This window comes from Dermochelys coriacea, chromosome 7 (assembly GCF_009764565.3).
Source record: "Dermochelys coriacea isolate rDerCor1 chromosome 7, rDerCor1.pri.v4, whole genome shotgun sequence".
Taxonomy (NCBI): domain Eukaryota; kingdom Metazoa; phylum Chordata; order Testudines; family Dermochelyidae; genus Dermochelys; species Dermochelys coriacea.
Window position 1 is genome coordinate 106476262 of NC_050074.1, and position 26293 is coordinate 106502554.

Below are 26293 nucleotides of genomic sequence, written 5' to 3' on the forward strand. Positions count from 1 at the left end.
TAGTGACCCATCCACTCCCAGTTTTTATTCAGGCTTAATTTGATGGTGTCCAGTTTGCAAATTAATTCCAGTTCTGCAGTTTCTCGTTGGAGTCTGTTTTTTTGTTGAAGAATTGCCACATTTAAGTCTATTATTGAATGTCCAGGGAGATTAAAGTGTTCTCCTACTAGTTTTTGAATGTTACAATTCTTGATGTCTGATTTGTGTCCATTTATTCTTTTGCGTAGAGACTGTCTGGTTTGGCCAATGTGCATGGCAGAGGGGCATTGCTGGCACATGATGGCATATATCACATTGGTAGGTGTGCAGGTGAATGAGCCCCTGATGGTGTGGCTGATGTGATTAGGTCCTATGATGGTGTCTCTTGAATAGATATGTGGACAGAGTTGGCAACGGGGTTTGTTACAGGGATTGGTTCCTAGGTTAGTGGTTTTGTTGTGTGGTGTGTAGTTGCTGGTGAGTATTTGCTTCAGGTTTCAGGGGCTGTCTGTAAGAAAGGACTGGCCTGTCTCCCAGGGTCTGTGAGAGTGAGCGATTGTCCTTCAGGATAGATTGCAGATCCTTGATGATGCGCTGGAGAGGTTTTAGTTGGGGACTGTAGGTGACGGCTAGTGGCATTCTGTTATTTTATTTGTTGGGCCTGTCTTGTAGTAGGTGACTTCTGGGTACCCTTCTGGCTCTCTAATAAAACGGAAAGAAGCTGGATATGATCAAAAATACCCAAATATTGGAGGAGACAAAAATTCAGTTGAGGTTTTCATCTATTTACTATGTCAGAGAATGCTCACCCCAATAGATGATTCTTTTAATAGAATAAATTCATGACATGATATAATTTTCAGAATTCTTGCAAGTTGATCCAAGAGGTAAAAATAACTTAAACTACCATATGTACAAGTGTATAACCTGTTTGATGGCATGCTCTTTTTTGCAGTGGTTGCTTCATTCAGTAGCTTGAAACAATTACAGAACATTTCTTGCTTGATTGTTTGTTTGTTTCTTAAGTCTACCAGTGGATTCACTATGTGCCATATTATAACTCAAACCCATACCCTACTGATGAGCACTCATCTACACAAGCAGTTCCAATGACTTCAGTGGGATTACTTATGAGAGTAACTGCTCAGTGTGGGGTCACAATCTGGCCCTTTGTGTTTTAATTTTATCCTTGTGGAACCAAAGCCTGAAGTCTTTACTTAGGCAAATTCCAAATTAGCTTTCCTGGAAATTTTTGCCTACATAAGAGCTGCATCAAAATAAGTCTAAATTCAATAGGACTTGGGTGTAGTCTATGTAGTATATCCCTATATATTCACCAAGGGAGATGTATATCAGCACAGAGTAATATAATAGTTACCCTCAGAATGGTTCCTTCCACCTTTCATTGTGACATAAAATATTGTTATGAGCAAGTACTCTCTATTCTTAGAAGGGGAAAGCTTCTAGAATTCGTAAAATTTCTAGAACCAGAATAAACTTTAAACGTGCTTCTTATTAACAGTTAAGAAAACTTTTGAAAGATGATGGCTGTGGAGTGGTGCCTCGATTCTTAGGGTGACTATACATCTCATTTTGGCTGGGATAGTCCCCTTTTTAAGCCCTGTCCTGGACATCCTGACTTTTTTGGCAAAACTAGGCATTTATCCCATTTGCTCTTGCCAGCTGATGACCAGTTGGCAAGAGCAAACAGGACAAATGCCCCATTCTGCCAAAAAGGTGGGGCATACTCCTCTAATGGGATATGGAGGAATGTTCGGGGGGGGGGCAGGGAGGGAGAGCGGCGATGCTAGCCACGCACAGCAGAGCTCAGGTGAGTGGCAACACCAGGCAGCTTGAGTCAGCCCCATGCAGGGATTGTGGGGAGTGGGGCTTGGGACAAACCTGTATGGGGGCTCGAGTGAGCAGCTCGGGCCAGCCCCACATGGTGTCCCATTTTTAATTTGAGAAATATGGTCACCCTATTGATTCTTCTCTGGTGTATGCCGGTTTTACACCATTGTCATTCAACTGAATTAACTAGAGTTACTCCTGCCTTATTGTGGTGGAAATAAGAGAAGAATCTGCACAATATATCTAAAGAGTGTGATTTCCTTGTTGATTTACAGTGTCGTGGTAACATTCAGAAATGTAATAAAATAGAACATGTGAAAAGAAACTTATGATTTACTCTAGTGGCTGTCTGTACATTTCTTCAAGATGTGTTTAATGTCCATGATATGTTTAATTTGCTGGAGAGAGGTCAAACTTGTGCATATTCATTAGGAACAGGGTGCACATCCCCAATCAATAATTCTGAGATTTTCAAAGCTGTCTAAGGGATTTAGGCACTATCTTCCTTTAATTTTAATAGGAGGTATATCTAAATGTTTTAGACTGCATTGAACATCTCAGCCATAGCATTCTATAAAGGACAACTTTTCTAATAGGACAAACAAAAAGCAAACTGCAGTTGTAGAAGCTCTTTGGCACTATAGTGTGAGTACAGGTTTCAAACAGCAAACTCCATGAGAAGTTCAACTTTGTAGAAGTCACAATGAAGTTGAGACAATGCGATATTAGGATGAGTACAAATTCTGTGAATTAAAAAAAGAGAATTCTTATCATTTGGTCATGTTAGTTTCTTTGAGAATGATGATTTCACCCTCCCATCTTTGTGAGACTCTCTTCATACACAGCATTTTATATCAAACCCTAGAGAACACTAGAAACTTTTAAAAAATATATTACTACTCTCTGCTTATCATTATTATTATTTATACTATGGTAGCACCTAGGAACCCCATTCAAGGTTCAGGGCCCCATTGTGCTAAGTGTGATACAGACATGTAACAAAGAGACAGTCCTTGCCCCAGAGACCTACAGTCTTCCTGACAGGATACAATAGGAGACAAATCTAACAAATAGGGTGAGGCAGAGTGGGAGGATGACAGAGCTGAGCAGAAAGTTATAAGTATTTGTGTTATAAAAGTAGTTTAGGTTTATGGAAACCCCTCAATGTTCTTGTGCTGAGAAAAAATTAGATATTATGGAGATGATTTCTTTCTCTCTCTGTCTCATACACACACTCTTATAGAATTGGAGATGGAAAAGGTCATGTGTCCATCCCCCTGCCAGTGCAACTGATTTCTGTATTTTACCTGATCTAGTTTCACTTTGGGAGGGGTAGAGGTAGGAGGATGTCAGAAACTATTCTTTCAAAGTACCTTTGCCAGCCAGTTTATAAATTAGCTGTGGTGCTGGCTTAAATGGAAGTTGACAGTGGAAAAAAATCAATACAGTCTTTTGAATTCATCGTAATCATACAGACTTTCAGGGTGTCTTTTTCCTGCAAGGGGGAGGGATTGTTTGAAATGATCCAGGAATGAATAAGTAAATCACAACTGAAATGCTACAGTGGTTTTAGCTGCATGGAGTCTTATTTTCTGTTTGCATGATAGTAAACAGTTGTTGCCAAGGGGGACTTAATGTACAGCAGATGAGAGTGGGTTTTTGGTTGGTTGGGTTTTTTTTTGTTTTTTGTTTTTTGTCTTCTGCATTTTGCTCTATAATTTCCTAATCTATATTGCTGCTGCAACAGAAACATCAATGGTCAAAACAGACTGACAATAGAGTTAATGTTTGTTCACAAGAGATCTTAGAGTGTGCAAATTTTAGAAGTAGAACCAGAGGTCCAACACTCCCTTTGTATGACTATTTTCATTTTCAGGGATTTCAGTGGAAATGGGAGGTCCCATTTATTGCCTCTTTTTGATTTGTACGTTTTACTGAAGCTTTCATAGTTATGTTCTAACAACAGCGCTGAAGCAAATTCTTAAAGTATATCAGCACAGCTGGTGTAGACTAGAACATGAAAGTGCAGAATAGAATAAGAATGAAAAATAATCCCTGGTGTGGGTGAAAAACTCAGTTAACATTTCAGAAATGGTTCAGGTTCACTGCTTGGAATGAGCAAAAGCTGGAGTTGGGAGTGTTTCTGATTTTTTCCTAACTGGTTTGCTCATCCAACCATTTTCTTTAGCTGAATTGCCAGTGCACTCACCTGGAAAGGCAAGAAAGCACAGGTTTTTGTTCCACCTCCATCTTCCCACTTGACACATTATTAATTGTCAGCTTGTTGGTTTAATTAGATATGTGATGGCCTGCCTTCTGCTGAGAAATGTTTTCATGGAACACATCACACAGAATAAATTTTATCCACATGGTAAAGAAAATAGTCTGTTAATTTTAAATTATAAAGCCCCAAAATTTATGCAGTGAGTTTAAGAAAATACTTAACTAGAAATAATTCTTATTACCAAAAGTAGGTCCATTATTTATTAGGCCCAGTATTTTGCAGGCAATGCATAATCTCTGAAAATGCTCATCAATAACAACAAATAGCTACTGGTTCTCTACAGTAACTAATTATTCTAGTAGAAACATAACATTTGCTGGAGCCGCTTTTTCCTCTGAAGTGGTGTTTCCATTCTTTCTTAAATCCATCAGACTGATGCCTTGATCATTTTCTAGTGTCTTTTGCCCTTTTACAAAGCACTAGAATGTGTTTTTTGCTTTTCCTATTACAGTTTAGTTGTTAATGCTGCGCAAATGTCTCCGTTACTGTAAGCTTGCTGCCTACTTGGTCCTATTTGGTTTAATAAGTTGATTTGTACAGTAATTAGTAATATTTCAAAGCTGCTGTTTGTTAACTTCAGCTACTTAAAACAGTCTTCATTAAACGTGAGTAGGAGAGTGGCATTCAGAGTAAAACGCTTTCTCTCCATGCTTGGCGTCTTTCCCTTTCGGAACGGTTAATAAATATGTGCAATTTTTAAAATTTCTTTTCTCAGACCCAAATAATTATTATCACAGAAGAAATGAAATGACAACCACAGATGATCTTGATTTTAAACACCACAACTACAAAGAAATGAGACAGGTAGGCCACAGAGAATGCAATTTCAGTTCTGGCATGTGTATACGTGGGGTGGGTGTTGGAGTGGGTATTTTAGGTAGTTGAGCTCTGTCAGCCCCTAGATTTTGTAGAGTATACTAGGGGAAAGGTGAACTTATGGGCAGTTGAGAACTATGCATTTTCCAAATCTATCCTAACTGCAGATAAGTCTTTTCCAAAAATGCTTCTGCCAAGTTATTCTGTGAGGGCTTACAAAGGAAATTCAATGACCATCAACAGAACTTGATATTTTTCATTTATTACTTTTGGGCAGAATATTGGGGTGTGTTATAAACCATTACAGGAAATAAATTCTTGACCTCAGAAAGCAAGTTTTTTTTTACTTTAAAAGGCATATGGATTTTTCCTAACAATGCATGTTTTGGCCATATGGTAGATTCAGAGGTCTCTGAGGTCAGTAGGAGCCTTTTCATTGATTTCAATAGGCAGTGGATCAGCCTGCTAATATTTCCATCCAGTGTCATGTTTATACATCTGTTATACAAATATATATTTAAGGACTTGTACTAATATTTTGGAGTTATTTAAGCTGAACATTTTCCTCTCAAATGCCACAGGGAAAACATTAACAAAGTAATGAGTGGAAGGTGCAAGAGAAGGATATTTAGACTTTGTCACTAGCAAAATTGTGTGCATTGAAGGAGGTATTTTATGGAGAGATGTACAAAATAAAATATTATAAATCTGGAAAGATTATTTACAAATCAGAGATTTTTCATGTTACAGTTTCAGCTGTGAACATACTGTCTTACCTGGATTTGTGCATTGGTGTGCTATACTCTAAAATTTTTGTAAGTTCACATCAGTATGAACACCGCATGCTAAAGAAGATATGATTTTTCTTTCTATCGCTGTAGTGACTATTATTACATCAAAATGGCTTTTGAAACTTTACATTTAAAATTTATGTGACATTTGCAGCTTTAAAATTGGCATTTAATATACAGGACTTTGAAATGTCAATGTATTTTAAACTTGTCTCTTGATGAAAAAAATCAATCTGGTCACAAAAACAAATGCTGTAATATATGGCTAAAAGTTCAGTTTCTTTCTTTGTCAACCTTCCAGCCAATCCTAACAGGTTTTTCCACGGTGGTGGTGGCATGTACCCATGCATGTTGTTCCAACAGTCTGCTCTTGTGAATATCTGGAGTGCTGAACATTGCAATATGCTCATTCCTTGATAGCGCACCAAGAGTTCTTGAGTAACGGAATTGTGGCATATTTTAATGTATTGTGCGATCATATGAATAAAACAGAGAGGCAGGGTCAGATTCCTTACTTGGTTACCCCAGTGCATATCTACAGTAATTCAGCTGAAATCAAAGGAGTTATTTTGGATTAATACCGCTGTAGATGCAAATAAAAATTGACTCTGGGATGAGGCACATCAGGATAGGTACCAGCAGGCTCATATCATGTAAATGACCATGAACCAAAAGAAAGATAATACTGTCAGTCTAATTTTAGACTCACCATCCTTAATTATCTCCCTTTAATTCAAGTGGGGGGCGTGGAGAAATCTAGATTTATATCATCCCAGATATAGGTCTGGGATGTGCTAAAAAAATATTTCTTCCTGTCTTGCTCTTCAAATATAAAGATAATATGCTTGGACTTGAAGTATGTGAATCATTATCTGAATGCTGAATCTTCAGTGTATTTGTACTGCATGAGTCATCATTCATTTTTATTGAGCAATTGTGTACTGAGTCACACGTTTAGTTCACTAGAGATTTCATGGCCTATATTTCTAGCACAAAGATTAGACAAGTAGAAACTCAATTGGCATAATTAGTGTCAAGAACAATAAATGTAAATGCATTTTAGATACTAATTGCACAAAGACAGGTTGGTCAGGTTTGAAATATCTTTGAAAAACAGCTTAATAAAAGAATTATTTCCCTACTTCTTCTATAAGGAGAAAATCAAGATGTGATTAAACAATGGTAAGGGCTGTGAACTGGACAGCTGTGAACTGTGTCCTTCGCCGTGCTTTCTCAAGTTGTATGCTTCTGTGTAGTAGTAGCTCGTTTTGTAGTGCTGTTGTCATTGGGCAGACGGTTCGGGGTATGATTGGAAGAGATCTAATATCACTGCAATATATCTTTGGTGACACTAGAGAATTTAATCATTGTCTTTGAGTCTTTAAACAGACAGCCTGGCATAACAGCTTTAAGAGACATGTAGGTTTCCCCATGTGTTCACTGTGCAATTTATTAATGACAGCTTTGTTAACTACTTCTCTTCTGACCATGTTAGAAGAGATAAATAACGAATGTGTTTTCCAATCTGGTTGTTTATCATAGACACTAGAGAGGGACCAGCAGAAAGTGCTTCATGGACCACATTTTGGGAACCGCTATCTTAGACTTCAATCCATAAGCTATTTACAAAAGGCAGGTAATTTTACCCCAAGTGCATTCAAAGCTGTCTGTGAAATCAGTGCGAACATTCCCCATGCATCTGAGAACGGGGTTTAGCCTACAGTCTAAAAAGTATGTTCATGTTACATTCATGTTTGTACATGAGCATGTTAGAATGATTTGAAAAAGCATGCACTCCCCAGAATAATTTAGGGAATGGGCATTTGATCACACATGGATACCTGCAAATAGGATCATTAAGGCAAAACTCATCTGCTAAACCAAACCCCTAACTACACTCAAGGCAGATGAAACTTCAGATGATTTGGGAGTAGATACTTTTTATTTCCAGCAAATATTTTTCACAGCATTTGGTGCATTGTGAAGAGAAAGGGTCCTGAACCAAAACCAGGAATCCAAACATCCCTAAACTTCAGAAAAGTTCAGATCCCAAATCTGGGCCCTGTCTCTATAATGGACTAAAACAAATGCTCAGGGCCTCATTTTTGTCTGGAAAATATTACCTGATTTCAATGGGAGTTACTTGTATCCTCTGGGAGAGAGAATCAGGCCCCGAGCAGCCCTGAACTTTGAGAAAGTTGATCCAGTGTTGCAGCTCAGGCCTATCTTTAATTATGGAGGTGGTATGATGATGATATGGAAAATTCCTCTGAATTCAGCAGGACTGTGTATGTTATCAATAGAACAGCTCCACTGGAGGGTGAAATACAGCCAGGTCTGGAGGCTCAGAGCAAGGTCCAGCACACCCCCTTACCCCCACATTAGGACTGTGGGGAAAGGGTCAGTCCTGCTATTCTGAGAGTGTTGTAGCCCTCAGATACAACTGAGGTGGTTTCTGCATTAGCCCCCAAAAGTCCAGTGAATAAAGGGGCTCTGTAGTTAGACCTGGGAAGGAACCACAGGACTGGTCCCTCAGTGAATCCAGTGGTTCAAAACTCCTTCATAGAGTGCATGAAATGGCAGTGGTCACTACTCAAGTCCATAGGCCAGAAGAGCATTTTCAGCTGAGCTGTATTGCAGTCCTACTCCTTCCCCAAAGATTGGGTGGCCAGTTAGTTCTGGACGCAAAACACATTCCCTTTGTGTGAGAAGGGGAGAATCACACCCTCAGATCCCAGTCCAATGGGCAGAATATATGCAGTTTTCCCAGTGTGTTAATAGAGTAAATAATTGCTGATTACAAACAAATAACAATTGTCAATTAGCAAAATTGCTCCTGGAAATGCTTTATAACCCTGCTGGTTGTTAATAACACTCAGACTGCATATTACCATAGATTGCCTTTGACAGTTTGTGCAGGCAAAAGGAAAAAGCTGTCTGAGCTTTCAGATGGCCTATTGTGCAATTTATATTGTAGATAGGAAAGAAAAATGAGTATGAAAAAATGTTCTTTCATATCCCTTATTCAGTACCATTACCCCCTCCATGGAAGACCTTGCATTGCCAAAGATCCAATGGCATTTGTTAAGGAGAGAGAGTAACATAGAATACTTCGGTTGTGAGGATTATTTTGGAACACTGTTTATTCTTTATAAAATTCCACAGTGAGGGGCTGACTCAGTTTTAAGAGTAAAAAATTATAAAAGTTACTCCACAATTAGCATCATGTGCACCATGTTTAAATATAGACTGAATTTTTATTCCCAGTTTATAAACTCCTTAACATTTGAGTTTATATGGAAACATGAACTATTTCATTATACCTGCACTGCTGGGCTCTGTTAGAATACTAAGAGATAATGAAAAATGTAATTCATGATACACCTATGCCCCAATTCAAAAATTAAGTATGTGCTTAATGAGCATGTTGTTCATTAAAGTAATGGAAATATTCCCAATGATTTCAGTCCCCAGTTCAAGGGCCTGATTTCAAGGTATATTGAAGTTAGTAGAAATATTCCCATCAACTCCAATGGATCTGGATCAGGCTCATCGTGCTCTCCTGAATAAGAATAAACTTAAGTTCTTAAGTGCTTTCCTGATTTGGAACCCAAGATACTATAGTGATAGGCATATTTGAGATGCTTCAGCTCTCTTCCCCTAGTCCTTCAAGGGGCTCTGCATTGCTCAGAGGCCTGTTCCCACATGAAAATGGAAAATGGTGCAAGGCTCTGCCCATGTGGAGTTTTTTTGCAGAATCAAAGCCTAAGTAAGAACTGATATGGATAGTTATGAGTCAAATACATTTTTTTCATTTCATTATCTATAAATTAGAGAAAGGGAATTCCATCCTGCTATAATAGAGCTCCTTTTATGTTTCACAATGGCTATACGTTTTACTCATCTGGCTTTGTATGGTAGATAATTCAAGATAAAAATGATTTGCTTTGTGCAGTAAATACACGTTTCTGGTCCAGTGTCCTATTGACCATGCCTTTTGAGACTACCATCAGAAGAACAGTCACTTAACCAAAATATTCAAAAGTTTTAAAAATTATTCTAATTTTAAATATGCATTTTTAGTTGGAGTACCAAACATATTAAGGTGATATATTCTAAATGATAAGAACAGAGGCTAATGAGTTACCAATATACAAAGTAAGACCAAATTAAAGAATAAATGAAAAAAATAGAGGAGTGGGAAAAGGAGGAGGATGGGATAGGGGAGAGAAAAGTGATGGGGAGGTCATGTTTAATCAAAAAATGGTTCTAGTTTTATTCCATTCATTATGGGTAAGGGAAGTTCCTCATAATTATTTTTCACTTTAATTATCACAAAGTGACCCTTCAAATGTAAACTCATACTTAAACAGGAACTTGCATAATAGGGTCCCCCAAAACTGCTGACCAGATATCCTCAAACAAAGAAAAATTGATGTTTGTGCCAAGATAGGTAGGTGAGCCAATATTAGTGTTACTAATCAGCTTATTACACATACAAGTTGTGCACACAGCTAGCCTATGGATTCACATGCTCTTATTACTGGTAACTCATCCTCCTTTCCTCCCCTGCTACCATTGTTTCATCCACCCTCTATTTCTTTTAGATGATAAGCCCTTTGAGGCAGTGACAGGCTTGTGTTTTGCTAATTGTTCGTACAGCACCTAGAATGATGGGGTCCTGACCCAGCTGAGGCATTTAGAAGCTACTGTGATATCAAAACATTGACAGTGGTGATGGTGGTGATGATGATGATGATAAAGGAATTTAAGTAATAAAGTAATAAAGGAATTTGTCTTAAATTAAGATGGTGGGAGTGTCATTCTGCATTGCAGTTTCCAGATGAGGATGGACTTTATATTGCTGAAGAAAGTTGTTCTTTTATTTGTAAAATTGGTCTGTATGTTTAGCGAATGTACAAAAATATCACATCATTTAGTCTATTTGCAATGCGATTATAAATAGAACTGCACTCTTTTGTGGGTGGAATTTAGGTGATGTTTTCACCAATGTGAATTGTGTTTTCCCCTTAGATTTGCTAAATTGGAGCCTGGGTATTGGACATATCTAATTATTGCGTTCCTAAAATTGTCAGCCCTGTTGTCATCCAGTATTGTTTCTAAATTAATGCTGTGAGAACAAAGTTATGTTATGCTACAATACTTGCTCAGTAGGGTATGTACAATCTAGTAAAAAAATGATTGTCTAATTCATATTCCCTAGGATTCCAATTTACGGTAAAATCCTTATTTCTTTAAATAATCCTTTCCAGTGAACAAAATCAATGCAACAAAATCAAGGCCCTTCTTATAATTCAAAACTGTTTTCTATTATTTCTTATTAGGATCTCATGCTTTGAACTCGCACATTTGTTTCTTTTAATCCAACTGATACTTATGTGTGGGTACAAAAATTGAACTCACTTGTCACTAATGGTCAAGCAGTATTTGGTGTATAACACTGACATACAGTTAATTTGCAACAAGACAGACATTACAATACTATCAGTTCAGCAGGTTTGAATGTCATGTACATTAACTGCATACTCACTATAAATCTTTGAATTTACAGATGTGTATGAGAAAAACAACCACCAAGCTAGAGAAATATTACCCCATATAAAAACTATGTTAATCTTACAAGCCATGCACATATCTGATGCTACCTTGAGTCAGGCAATGTCACATGTAGTAGCATGTGACTGGCTTTGCTACAGATACTTAACCCAAACCTCTGAAAAGTTTTAAGGTTCAATGACATATTGATGAAAGATGAGAAATTTACCATTCTTTCCTGTATGTCTGCACACAGTGGGGACAGTTCAGGTTATGTAGCATGCTCTCCCCCTTACAGCTGAGGCTTATCTTGCTATTCTTTCCACATCAATATTAATTCATACTGTGATCCTATCACAGATTTCATACTGTAATCAGAGCAGAGTTGGACTTGGTCTGTACTCAGGTGGAGACCTCCAGATATAATCAAAATGCTGCAAAAATGTTTTTAAATGATTCAACAGGTGATGTTCTTCCCTCTTACATAACCAGAACCCCAGTATGAGGTCAGGGGTACAATGCTTCTGGAGATATCCTCTACTGGACTGAATATTTGACTAGGGGCCTGGAACCCCTACATTCCAATCACAGCTCACCACTAACTCACTGTGTCACAGACCCCATTGTAAAAAAAAGGAAGTAATTATTATACTTACCTATCTTACAGGAGTGTTGAGAGGATTATTTACGTAATTATTGTTAGTGCTTTGAAAATGTCAAGTGCTATATCCAGGAGTACAAAGTATTATTATTTTTATTTATTTGTATTATGACTGTTCCTCCTCGCAGATCCTTAATTTAAATAATGTCAGATGTAAGAAGGATTTTGAACTTCACCCACACAGTGCTGTTCTAGCAGACTGTTATACTTGTTCTAGCTGAATGAAAATTTGGTTCTGAGCTAGCAGACCTATAACAGTCTCCGAAATTGATTTTTCAACAATTTGTTTTCAGCTTCAACTTTTTGTTTCAACATCTCAGAAAAAGTAAAATGAATATAGTATCTTTCCTCTACATCCAGTTTTGGATTATAGACTCATCTAAACCTTGAATGAATTATAATCAATATTGTGTGTATATATATATTTAGTACATATATATAAAATATAAATAAGTGCATCATTTTTTCTTTGACAGTTGATGAAAGTTGTGAATGAAATGTGTCCGAATATCACGAGAATTTACAACATTGGAAAAAGCCACCAAGGTCTAAAGCTGTATGCTGTGGAGATCTCAGACAACCCAGGAGAACACGAAGTTGGTTAGGATTATATTCTGATTAAATCTATTTCAGGGTGGTTTTATTTTATTTTTTAATTCCACACATCTGCAGCAATTATCACTGAAGAAACTTAGGTTCACTGCAGCAGTGATTTGGAATGTTTGTGGGAGGAACTTCAGCATTGTATTTCTAATAGGAGAAGAAAAGATTGAACATAAATAGAAGACATTTTGGGAGTGGGGTCCAATTAATTAATGCTAATGGGTTATTATCTTTACAAATTTTTTTAAAAAAATATAGAGTGGATTTTAGTGCAGTGGAATGTGATTGGCTTACAGCCCTCAAGACTGAAGTTTCGTGTTTGTCTATAGAATATGTGTACCACAAGCACAAGCAGCTCAAATTTCCCTCCATTGCCCCACGAATGTTCTGGGCATAGTGTCTGGTGGTGAGACTGTAGTTCAATCTACATTCCATCTCTCAGTTGAGAATACCAACAAGGATGCTGATATGATGGGGGGATTGGTATGTAGAAGGGAGGAAGTTTCAGCTGACACAAAGGTGTGTAGCAATGCGCATGATGGGGAACTGTCCATCACATGCTGTGTGCATTGCAGTGCTGTGCCTTAGGTGAAGAAACTGCACAATGCCATTTACAGTCAAGGTTTAGCTGTACCCATGTGGTGTGATCTAACTCTGTGATCTGGACTGAGACCACCAAGTCATGTCACATAAGCCACTGAAGGCTTTAACATTTTAATGAATATCAGCTATCACTGACCAGTCACTTTGGCTGAACTTAAACCAAGGTGAAGGGTTTCATAGCATAGCATAGAACTACTTATCCATTCAGTCCATTTAGCCTTCATGGACTGCATTCACAACCAGTGTCCCACAAATGCCCATGTAATAATTATGATTATGTCTGTTTCCCGGGCAGAATCTAACATTTAGATGGGAAATTACTACACACAAATGGTTGCAAACTCAAATATTTCAAGCATATTTGTGGAGGCCACTTGAAAAATCTAGTCAATGGTCTTCATATGCAGTATGTGCATTCCTTTTTAATTCATTAGGTGGCAGTTAGTTCCATATTTCCTAGTCTAGTGACATTCTGAAGGATATAATTATTCCAAACAATTCCAATGAGATGCAAATAAAACCTCCTTCTCCCATAATGTGCCTATGAAGGAAGAATTTGGTCACTAGGTATAATAGTCTACAGTACCTATTGTTTGTTAGTGCTATATATGGTTAAAGGGGAGTTGAATACATCCTGTAAGAACTATGCAGTATGGGACAACAAATATTGTGGCATTTAATAAAACGTTGCCAAATAAGTATGAATCATTGTTTTAGATTAAAGAATGAAAAAGAGTGCTTGAGGTCAGAGACGTATTCTACAGTCAGCAAGAGACTCTGTATTATGTATCTATCCTTTATTTATGGAGAGATTTGTCATGTTATCTTTTAAAATCATAGATCTTTTAAAATGGTGTTCTATATCAGTGTTTTCCTATAATTGGAAAATACAATAAATTTTGCAGTATGTTTTTAAATGGAAAATGTACCCCAAATGCTTTACATGGTTGCTGTAGATATTATCAATACATAATTAAGTTATGGATAGGAGCAATGGGAAAGAGAAATTAAGTGGTATAGGTAAGTTAGAAAAGAGACATTTTTTTCAGCTGAGATGTGTTTATTTTGGGGGCTGATCCAATCCCCTATGAAGCCAGTGGAAAGGCTCCCATTGACTCCCAAAGGTGTTGGGTTGGATCTTTGGTTTGCTCCACTAACTACATTTCTGTCCTGTTTGTTTTCAACAGGGGAGCCAGAATTTCGCTACATTGCGGGGGCTCATGGGAACGAGGTGCTTGGACGTGAGCTAATGCTTTTGTTAATGCAATTTATGTGCCAGGAATATCTGGCTGGGAACCCACGCATTGCACACCTTATTGAGGACACCAGAATTCATCTCCTTCCTTCAATCAACCCAGATGGATATGAGATGGCATATGAAGTGGTAATGTGACTTTCCACATTACTAGCAATTATCTTATTCATAGTAGATTGGTAAAATATGCTCCCATTATCATGATTTAAAAAAAAGAATGAAATTTGGATATAATCCAAATGAACAAAGTCAATAAAGCAACACTCTAAAAGGAAAAGCAGAACCCACTGAGATACCTTATTTGTAAAAACTGGAGCGAATGGTGTTCCAGATGATCTCAGTTGCTGTGAGGGCACCTAGGGAAAGAGACTGCCTGTAGGATAGCCAGGACACACACCATATAGGGTAGCGTAGTTCAATATGAGCATCTTCAGTTGAATTTGGACTACCTAATGGTAGTCAGTGCTGTCTATAGTTCGCATGTGTGATGTGTACCACCTGAGAAGCACAGCTAAGCAAACAAGCAGTTGCAATCTACACCAGCTGAAATTTCAGACTGTTCTGTAAGTGCAGCCTAGTGGAGAATGTATTGCAATCCTTCAATGTGGAAGGAACAAAGGCTTGGAGAATTGAGGTATCCACATCCAAGTGGAAAAATTGCATGCCCCCTGATCAGGTACATATGGAAAAATCTATCAGGGTTACTCCGTAGATGCCAAGAATCCAAAAGGACCCAGAGTTTGTAAATCTCAGTCTCAACATATAAATGTTCCCTCTCCATAAAGGGAGTATCTGTCACCTCTACCATATCATCTGGAAATTTTCCTCCATGCCCACTCTTTGTCTTGTTCCAAATAACTGTTCTTTTTATATTTTTAATTTGAATGGATACTAGATGATTACAACTTTTCTTCTTCCGGTTCTGAACTTATATGGCAAACATCACGGTCGAAACCCATGACAGTTCATGAAAGCCAGAAATATGTTTATGAAATTTTGAGTAATTAAGATGAAATGATATGAGTGAAACTAGTAAAATGAAATTCTGTAATATTTAACTGGCACATCTATCTCAAGAATTTAATTTCATTCACTTTGGGGAGGAGTGTATAGCTAATAGTTAATAAATGACAATGATCTATTTTAATATAGCATCTTTCATTTCAAAGGATCCCAAAATGCTTTATACCCTTTACTGCCTCTATATAGACTTGTGGATAATTGTGTGTATCTTTAACATAGTGGGTCAGATCCTTGATCTCTGCTAAGGTTGCTTTGTGCTCTTGAAGTGACACAAAGAAATCTTAAACTGGCCATAAAAGGGCTACTGAAGATTTCCCCAAAATAGTCAACTTTATACTGCTTTCTCTAGCACGGAGGGAACATGTCAGGGACAGGATGGGACTAGGATGGAGCACACAGCCTTATCCAATCAAGTCATCCCTGTGCAGCTTCCAGCTGCTGTAATTTAGAGCAGTCCATAGTTCACTACAATTAGAATGCATTTGCCTGCCAGAGAAGTACAGTCGCTCGGGATAAAATTCAACACAGACAGTAACACTCCATAGCACTACCAGCCAGAGATAGAATAGAGTAGTTTATCCAGTTGGAACTTCAGCAGAAAGATTAGGCAGACAGAATATAATTCCCAGTGCTAGAATTAGAACAAGATAGCAGGCACCCATACTCCTAGAAAAGAGTTCATTAGGATCCTACATAGCTACAAACATTTAAGACCTTGAATTTATGTTTCTACGGAAAGATGCATGCAGCTATTCAGTGTAACACAAGCTTGATTGCCGATAACACAGTGAACGATTTGAAAATTTTGTCACAGGGTTCGGAATTAGGAGGCTGGTCTTTAGGAAGATGGACGCAGGATGGCATTGACATCAACAATAATTTCCCTGATTTAAATACCATGCTTTGGGAAGCTGAAGATAGGAAGAAGTTTCAGAGAAAGGTCCCAAATCATCATATTCCAATTCCAGAATGGTACCGTTCTGAAAATACTACAGTAAGTACAAGTAGCTCCAGAGAGAAAAGAAGGTGGCGTGAACTAGGGATAAAACCTCATAAGACATTTGCATAAAAGCTTTTAAGAGCCTATTTTTTTATTCAGAAACTTAAATCAGGAAGAGAGTTAGTACACATAGCAGTGCATATTAAATCTTACATTCTCCCCCCTGAATTACATTAACTTCATTTTTTTTAAATAGTGAGAATTATTGTAATTATATTAATTTTGTAAGGTATTTGTTTATATCTCTGGGCCTCTTTTTTAAATTTATTTTGGAGAGACTGAGTTTTCCATCATTTTAATGAGCCGTCTCCATCGGTTTGTGAGATTGCAGAGCTCTTTAGAAAGGACAAGACTAGACATCAGGCAAATTTCCCCTAGGTTTCCTATTGAATTTTCCTTAAAATAAATAAATAAATAAATAAATAAAATCTCTTAACAGATCAGACTCCATCTTATATGCAAAACCATCTCAATGACCTGTGTTAATTGCACATATTAGATAATAATGCAAAGACATTAAGTCATTTCTGCATGTCTTACTTTAATTGTGGCCAATATTTCAAATGACTGAATATAGCCATCTTGAGATGAAATGAGGGGAAGGCACTTAACCCTTGTGAACTCTGTGTGATTTAGAAATATTTTCATACTTAAGCCTCTCTGGTTTGCAAATTCTTTCATTTCCATTGACACGAATGGGAGCAGAGGCAGGGCCTTGGCTGCTGCTACAGAGTGCATGCACTCTCACTTCTGAACTGACTGTTTACCAGTTTGGCATCCCAGCATAAGGTTGAGCAATATGAAGGCTGTATTTTATACTGGTTGCTAGCTGCCTCAAGATATACAGCCAGTGGCCACAAGGATGCAGGGAAGTGCTGAATATATCCCCCTTTCCCTTTCTCACTCCCTTTCTGCTAGCTACAGGGAAGAGGGTGACACAGGAGTTGCAAGGCTCTGTGCTAACAGAGGATCCCCTTGTATTCAGATGATCCTCCCATTGCCAGCTATGCTGGCTTTAGGGTCCCTTTGCACCAGTGGCTTAGCATTAAGTGACCAATGTGCAGCTGAAGATTGAGGTCATAGTTTCTAAGTGATAGGAGCTTTGCAGCTAAATCCTCATATATTGCTTTAGTTTTAATATCTCAAAATAGAATATGAACATAATTAAAGAAGGAACAAAATCAAAAGCTTGACTCTGAACTTCTTTGAATTCCTGAGAGTTTGGGTTCAAATCCCTGGCTCTCATTCTATAGTTCTTCTTATAGCTCACTCTTCTATAGTTCAAATGGCCCTGTTTTCCAAATTCTGGTGCAGAAGCAGACAACTTTTCATGAAAAATAAGAGATTCTTCCAAGCATTTAGCCTGAGATGGTAAGTTTCACAAGAGAAGGGGGACTTTTCAAGATTTTCAGCATTTGCTCCAAAATTGTATGAATACTACTCATGGGATTTCAGGTCTATTGAATTCAAATGTGAACCCAAACCCTAGTTCTGATTTGGCTTCAGACCGTATGTTAAACCTAATGCAGAATTGAATACCATCTCTTTGGTTACAGTCCAAATAAGTGAGGACTACTGAATTTCACACCTCCCACTGAAACTATTGTTTCTTTTCCATCCAGGTGGCAGTTGAGACTCGAGCAGTGATAGCATGGATGGAAAAAATTCCATTTGTACTGGGTGGCAATTTACAAGGAGGAGAACTGGTTGTTGCATACCCATATGATATGGTTCGATCTACATGGAAAACTCAGGAGCACACACCTACCCCTGATGACCATGTATTTCGGTGGTTGGCATATTCATATGCCTCCACCCACCGACTAATGACAGATGCCAGAAGGAGAGTATGCCATACAGAGGATTTCCAGAAGGAAGATGGAACTGTTAATGGGGCCTCATGGCATACAGTTGCTGGAAGTAAGTGTCTGAAGAAACTTTCCCTAGGATTCATTGTAGAACAAGCCAGTTAAATGCTATAACACTGTAATTTTTGGTACTTGTCACACAATTCATGGCAGGTAAACACCTCCACTGAGAGAAGAATATACCTTAATGAAATCTGCCCTTTTGTGTTTCATAAGATGTCCATGGATTGACAGAGAGCTGTCAAAATTTCCTTGCAAATACCTCATTTACTGCTGATGTTTTCAAAGGTGTGCATGTCATACTTTATTTATTAAACACATTTAAAAGTTGCCTGTCACAAGTCAGCCACATCAAGTGCCATACGGTCCATTCCAAAATTAAAATTGATCCAAAAGACCCAACCAGCCCAAGACTACAGACAGGAAGGAACCTGCCAACCTTAAGCATGTCACTCCACCAACAAAACGTACCATTGCCTTGCAAAGGATGGAGGAAAAGAGGAGTAGCAAATGCCATAATCAAAGAAGTAGCCCCAAAATGATAAATAACAAGCAAGACCAAGAGCTCTAATAAAGAAAATGGCATGTAAAACCACATACTTGTATCAATTTACAGTTGTTATTGTTGTCATACTTAATGTAAATTGATACAAGTTTGAAGTTTTACATGCCATTTTCTTTATTAGAGCTTTTGGTCTTGCTTGTTATTTAGCACCATCCTCACTGTATAAACAGTGCTACTTTTATTGGATCAGGCAAAGTTAATTTTAGCTGGCATTGAAGCCAAGCTTATTGCACTTTAAAATATTTTTCACTATGTTAAAAACAACTGAACAAATTCAGGGGAAGAGATGGTGAACTGTCCACATTACAAAAACAGTTCCTGCAGATAAGGGTCCATGCATTATGCAAATTCTGAAAACTTGGAAAGTTGACTGCCTAATTATTGAATTTGGCTTTAATTTTCTTAAATGCTGTATAAACCTGATTATGAAGATAATAAGATAAGGCTGGCAGTATCACTAACAGCTATAGCAGTAAGTAACTGGCTACAGCATAGATGCTGAGTAGTATATGATTTCTTAGTAACAATTTTATATTGAATTTCGTTCATTGAATTTGTTTTGTTCCTATATGATGCTTCACATTATTTTTAATATTCTGTTTTCTGGTGTTATAATGAAGTCTCTGGGGTTGTTTTGTGGGGGATTACTAGAATATTTTTTCTATTTTTCTTCTTTACACCCTGAGCAGTGGACTGGGATTCAGGAGACCTGAGTTCTATTCAAAGCTGTGTCACTTTCCTGCTAGGTGACTTTGGGCAAGTCATTACCTCAGTTTCCCCATCTGTAAAATGGGAATAAGGATGCCTCCTTTGCAAAGTGGAGTTAGGTATTTAGGAATAAGCTGATCATAATTACTAACGAGACTAGTGAAAATGGTTTAAGTGAATCATAAACCAAAAAATCTGAATTATTTTTAACAATTAATACCAAAAGCCTCATTAACCAGAGACATGACCTGAGTTGCTACATTCAGCTCCAAAAGTGCCTCAGATTTGAGGGTGAGAAGTTGCCTGTCTGCTATGTCAACATTATTTCTACCTAGTCACAGATTTCCACATGGGCTGTTCTCTCAATTATTCCTCTTTTAAGCCACGCAGTTGCGATACTTATTCTTTCTTAAACAGCTGTTCATGTAAACTCTGTTCCCAAAGTGACATTCCTGAAAATAGCTCAGGGTCTGCTCTAACTTACTCTCATGTCGTTTAATGGGCTTCTCCTCAGCCCAAAATAGCTGAATTCAAAGCTGTTCAGCACCCTCCCAGCCCCCAGCCATGCCCTTGATATGCCCCTACACTGGGTATTGTGAAGGAGCTGGTGTACATAAACCCTGCACTGAGAGAGTTTCCCAGAAGCTCTCTAGCCCCTTTATACTACCAAATGACGCGGGAGATGTAGTAAGCTGACTGTAAACAGCTTCTGCAGATATCAAATGCCTCAGCATTTCTTGGGTATTTAACTACATTATTCCCTGTTGCATACCATGGGCTGCCATGTAAATGATCTCATCAATCAGTCTAAAAATAACATCTAAGCACTGGATAAGCTCCTTGTACACTATGCGACATATAAATCTTATCTTTGATTTCCATTGCTGGATTTGGGCATTCAGACAATATATGGAGAGTTCCTCTTGGCAACACTGAGCCATTATTTGAAGGAGACGTGTGAAAACAGAGCAATTACTGTGTAACACAAAACATTTCACCATAGGTTATCCAGGATGAAATACAATATGTGAAGAGAAAATGTTTGTGAGCATTTCTCAAATGGAAAGGAAACAGGCTTCTGCAGAGCAGCACATGCCAGCGTCTGAAATTTTAGTCTTTCCCCATTAACAAACATATAAAAATTTAACATCTGTGTTATATAATTCTCCTACTCTGCATCCAGAAGGCACTGAGGGCTCATAAAATATTTGACTGCTGCTGCATAATAATTGGATTGATTCGATCTTCTTCTTTTTTTAATTCTCTTCAATCAGGTATACTTGGTGAATGTATTTCCTGTTAATCTTTGCCATTAGGAAAGAAATCAGTTAATGATCATTAATGAGCAATTTTCTTCTTAGCCTTAATTTTTTTTATCATCAGTTTGTTTGGATAATGAGAAATTAATCTTCATTCCTTCCTTTCCCCTGCACTCAGCCTGGTCATTGAATTGTGTTATCTGTGTTAGTTTGGAGAATGTTAATAAATGAAATTCCCCAAAGGGAGATTCTTCTGAGAATCAGCAGAGAAATGGGAAAAATGGAAGTGGATTGGAGGTCTGCATCTACATACAGACTTCCTCAGTGCTCAGGGGAATCTGAGGGTTTAGAGTTTGGCCCATTATAGAGATTGGAGTTAGTTGTGAAGTGTGGACACAGATTGGAGCTTCATCAAAGTTCAGGGGTGGTTGGTTAGGACACATCGCGAATGAACATCTTTATTAGGAGACAATGATACTAATTCTGATCTTTTGCAGGAGCCTGTATAGGAAACAAAAATGCAGCCCATAGTTCTCTCACGGGGCCAGGCTCTATACATGGAATAGGTCACCCAGTACTTACAGGTGAAAGGACACCAAACATATCCTGTACGACCTTTACTCTTCTCTATTCCCTTATCAGTTACATATGACAAACTCATATGTACTACTTCTGTAGGAAAATATTTGCACTATCCACAATCCTGTTTATTGTTAATAACTGAAAACCAAAACCACACTCACTCTGCATATGGGCATTTAAGAATGGTATAAATGAGCTTATTGCCCCCACGCCAGTGCTCACTAGTAACAAATGACCATCCCTCTTCAGCACAGTGTAGCTACTGAGTGGTCTACAAGAGTTTTCATAGCTCCAGGGAAAATACTCTGCTGCTGACCCCTCTGAGTTAAAACCTGCACTATTATCAGCAATTGTGTTTCTGTGGAAAATTACAGGAAAAAGATGGCCTTTGAGATAGCTAAGTCTTTCCCGCATTTAGTGCTTTGATGGTGAGGACCATGAGAAGAATTCAGCTCTCAGTTTTACTGATGTAGATTAAGTCAGTGGAGTTACTCAGACTTCCAGTTTCAATGAAAGTAGAATTTGAACACTGGACCTTGAACTGTACTTGGGATTGGAATGGCAGCCTATGTAAAGTGTGAAGAATTGGTGGTATTTGCTCTTGGCAGTACCTTCCAATTAGCAGACAGGATGCTGCATGCTGTACCATCTATAGTTTGTGATCCCATCTTGTGGGTTAGGCCAAGATATGTTGTGTTGCAATTATCCTGCCTGGAGGAGACAAAAGCTTGGAACACTGCAATTGGGGCATCAGAAGGGAAGAACATAGTGAAAGCTGACGTTTCTGGGAATTGCTACTATATGGGCATCTAGGCTTAGTTTAAGAATCCATTAGCATTTAAGAGCCCATAAAGTTTAGCACCTCCTGGACAACTGAAGAACATACACCTCAGTAAAAGGAGAGGTCATATTTTCCTGCTATTTCCTCAAGTGCTTCCTTCTTTTTCATCAGCATCACATCCATCTTATCTGGAATAAGCTTAACCCAACTATTTTTCATTTAGATCCCAAATTTTGTTAGATCCTGGGACAGCAAGAAGGTGACCCCACTTTCAGCACTAAAGGGGACTGAGATTAATGCTGTGTGTCATTAGTGCATTGATGACAAAATAGTCCATACTTTCACACATTCTCTCTCAGCAGTCTCACATATACACTGAATAAGAGAAGTGATAGGACTGAACCCTGCAGAACACTGCGACCAAGACTCCCATAGTCTTCAAGGGGCTTTCAACAAAGCTTATACTGAGGATGAGTACAGTAGCTACCTCTATCTCGCTCTCTCTCTCTTTTCATCTTGGTTTATCATGTTCTGTGCTTCTCAGTTCCTTGTTTTAAATGGGATAAAATGAAGATGGACCTTTGTGTCTATAGGAAAATTTTAAAAGTTTATATCAAGTTTCATGGAGCTATTATGGCTTTACTTCTTTAGAATTGCAATTTAGATTTTGTTTCTATTGGCACAATGTTATGAGAATCAATTTAATATATTCATGGCATTTTTAAAACAGCATTTTCCTGCCAGAACTGCCGTCTACCTTGTGCTATTCAGATATTCTGCTCTTTGATTAAAGTAATCAGGTCTAGTGCCCAAAATAAACAAGATGAGCATTTTATGGTTCTAAAGCTTTTCTTATTTTATTACATCAACAGGTATAAATGACTTTAGTTACCTGCACACAAACTGCTTTGAGCTATCCATCTATGTGGGCTGTGACAAATATCCCCATGAGAGCGAGTTACCTGAAGAATGGGAAAACAACCGGGAATCCCTGATTGTTTTTATGGAACAGGTATGAAAGAGAATACCTTTCCTAATTAGAATTCACTTTGGAAGGGGCCTAAGTGAAAGTCTTAATTTGAAGTTACTATAACCTGCTGTGTTTTCTGGTAGGTAGGTTCCAGTCCAATGGACCCATACAGTTTTCAGAGGTACTTACTATAACCTTGCTATTCCCCCAGGTTGTTCACAAATCACCTTCTACCTGATCCTGCAGAGACAGATGCTAAAGAGTTCAGAACTGTGCTGATTCCTATAGGAGCTCTCAGTGGGTTGCCCTCCACAGCTTTTCAAATCAGCCAATGGGATTCAGACACATATCTTCCATTAGCTTAATTATTTATCTTCCATTGGTTCTCATGCTGCTTTGGAAATCTCAACCACAGCGCTTGCATAGCATTACGGATAAAGCCCAGATTTGACCTTTAAAATCCAGAGTGCTCCTGCTAAAAAGAAACTGAGAAACTTTGTACAAATACTTATAGAACTAGGCATCATTTAAAACACTAGAAAAATCTTAATATACTTTCTTATCTAAAGTTTTCCAGTCCTCCGTATACCCCTGGTGATCTCACAGGGCTAATATGTTTTATTTCAGTTTAGTAAAACCCTATGTGGTAGCTAATTTTTTCACTAAAGGTTTCACTTATGATCTGTGTTTTGAATTATGAACATTTTTGGCATTTATAATAGAAACCTTACCCTTCAAAATTACTGGCAGAATTTTTTCAAACATCAGACTATTTTAGTTTAAGTGGACAAAATAATGAAGCATGTTAAAATTTTACCAGAGTGCAGTGCTTGATTAAAAACAATCACATGAAAATCCGTTTGACTTGCTACTTTTACTTGTTTTATCTGGCTCTGTCTCATGTTCATAACTGCAGAAGCTCTAAAAAAAAAAAGTGAAGTCAAAAGTGGCTGATGCTAGAAAGTGAATTTTATGTTGATAGTGATATTTCAAAACTATATTATTTGCAAAGAAAATAAAAAAAACTAACTGATCCTATTGACATACATATATTTTATATGCGTTGAGAATGCATGCCATTTTACCTACTGCAATATGCAAACATGGGGAGAAGGTTTAGATTTTACATGTGAGAAAAAAATGTTCTTTTTAAATTTGGGGCTAGATTAATTATATCTTTCATCCAAGATTTCTGGCGGAAGAGAACATAGTCATTATCAAATTAATGATTTGCTTTCTCATGCAGATGTGACTGTTTGATGATTCTATCATATTTGCTTTTCATTGTTGTGTAATAGGTATCCATTTATTTGTTCCATTACTAGGTCCACCGGGGCATCAAAGGCATCGTAAGGGATTTATCTGGAAAGGGAATTCCAAATGCCATTATTTCAGTAGAGGGTGTTAACCACGACATTCGCACAGGTAAAAAAAATACTGCATTCTGAACCATCTGACCTTCTCGGTTAGGCTAGGCTATGGTGTGTTGCAGTGACGAGACAAAAGCTTGGAATGCTCTGATTGGGACATCAGAAGGGAAGAACATAGTGAAAGTTGACGTTTCTGGGAATTGCTACTATATGGGCATCTAGGCTTAGTTTAAGAGTCTATTAGCTTTTAAGAGCCCATAAAAGTTTAGCATCTCCTGGACAACTGAAGATTAGAATAGATAAGTTTATGGAGGAGATGCTATGATAGGATAACATGATTTTGGCAATTAATTGATCTTTAAATATTCATGGTAATTAGGCCCAATGGCCTGTGATGGGATGATAGATGGGGTGGGATCTGAGTTACTACAGAGAATTCTTTCCTGGGTATCTGGCTGGTGAATCTTTCCCATATGCTCAGGGTTTAGCTGATCGCCATATTTGGGGTTGGGAAGGAATCTTCCTCCAGGGCAGATTGGAAGAGGCCCTGGAGGTTTTTCACCTTCATCTGTAGCATGGGGCACGGGTCACTTGCTGGAGGATTCTCTGCTTCTTGAAGTCTTTAAACCATGATTTGAGAACTTCAGTAGCTCAGACATAGGTGAGAGGTTTTTCGCAGGAGTGGGTGGATGAGATTCTGTGGCCTGCCTTGTGCAGGAGGTCAGACTAGATCCTAATGGTCCCTTCTGACCTTAATATCTATGAATCTATGACATACACCTCAGTAGAAGGTGAGGTCATATTTCCTGCTATTTCCTCCAAGTGCTTCCTTCTTTTCCATTAGCATCACATCCATGTACGCAAATCATTAGATTTAGTGCAAACAAATATATGGCTGCATTGTAACTTTACAGTCTTCCCTGGGGAAGGGACCACACATAGCTCCAGTGCCCTAGGAGCACACCGGAGAATGAATTGTCACTCGATTCTCCTGGTCTGGAGGAGGCATAAGTAACTTCACTCCTTTTCATGGAGCGGCTACTCTGACCAGAAGGTAGGGAGGGGAGCCAGGGCTTCTCCCGCTTCTTGTCCTTCTCCTCCCCCTCCCTGCCTACTTGCTTATAGTTGTGGGTATTGGGTAAGTAGCCCCTGCTCTCTCCAACACAGCTGAAATCACAGTCTGAACAAGGGAGGCCTTACTCCCATGTGTGGTCAAGTAAGGGCAGTGACTGTCTAGCCAAAATTAATTAGAGCACCATTAACAATAGCAAAGGATGCTTCTGTGGTTAGTAATCATTAAGGGAACATGAAAGATTTAGAGGTCTAGTTTGGATGAGCGTGAAAAGGTGAAGCAGCTGCTGTAGGAAGGGAGGAACCTCATGCTCTTCAGAGGTTTACAGTTCCACTATGCACGCTTGGTGGAATCTTCACAGTGTTCAGTGGGGCCCGGTGGAAGGGTTACTTCATGCAGGGTGAATTGCATTAATAGAACATTGCTGATCCAGATTTCTATTAAAAAAAGAAAGTTAATAAATGTGTGCATTCAGTATTTTCTCAGTATTAATTAAGCAAATGTGAGCCAGCAAATTCAGAATGCACCCAGGGCTATTCAGAGGGAGTTAGATCAAACATTTGGACTTTCCCAAAGTACTTTTGAACTAGTTTATTATTATTATTATTTATTTGTACTGCAGTCATGCCTACGGCACCCAATCATAGACAAGTGTCCCTTTGGGCTAGGTGCTGTGCTAATACAGATGGAAGAGGT

At 38.2% G+C, this 26293-nt stretch overlaps 1 protein-coding gene across 2 annotated transcripts in view; it reads left to right on the top strand.

The window, feature by feature from the left end:
• Positions 1-26293, top strand: part of CPXM2 (carboxypeptidase X, M14 family member 2) — a 105385-nt gene that overhangs the window by 69072 nt on the left and 10020 nt on the right. For both annotated transcript variants that reach the window (XM_038411664.2, XM_043518931.1), the window contains exons 7-13: positions 4830-4918; positions 12415-12538; positions 14332-14528; positions 16237-16416; positions 18045-18342; positions 23058-23197; positions 24481-24580. In XM_038411664.2, coding sequence (XP_038267592.1) covers positions 4830-4918; positions 12415-12538; positions 14332-14528; positions 16237-16416; positions 18045-18342; positions 23058-23197; positions 24481-24580 — 1128 coding nt within the window. The remainder of the gene's footprint in view (positions 1-4829; positions 4919-12414; positions 12539-14331; positions 14529-16236; positions 16417-18044; positions 18343-23057; positions 23198-24480; positions 24581-26293) is intronic.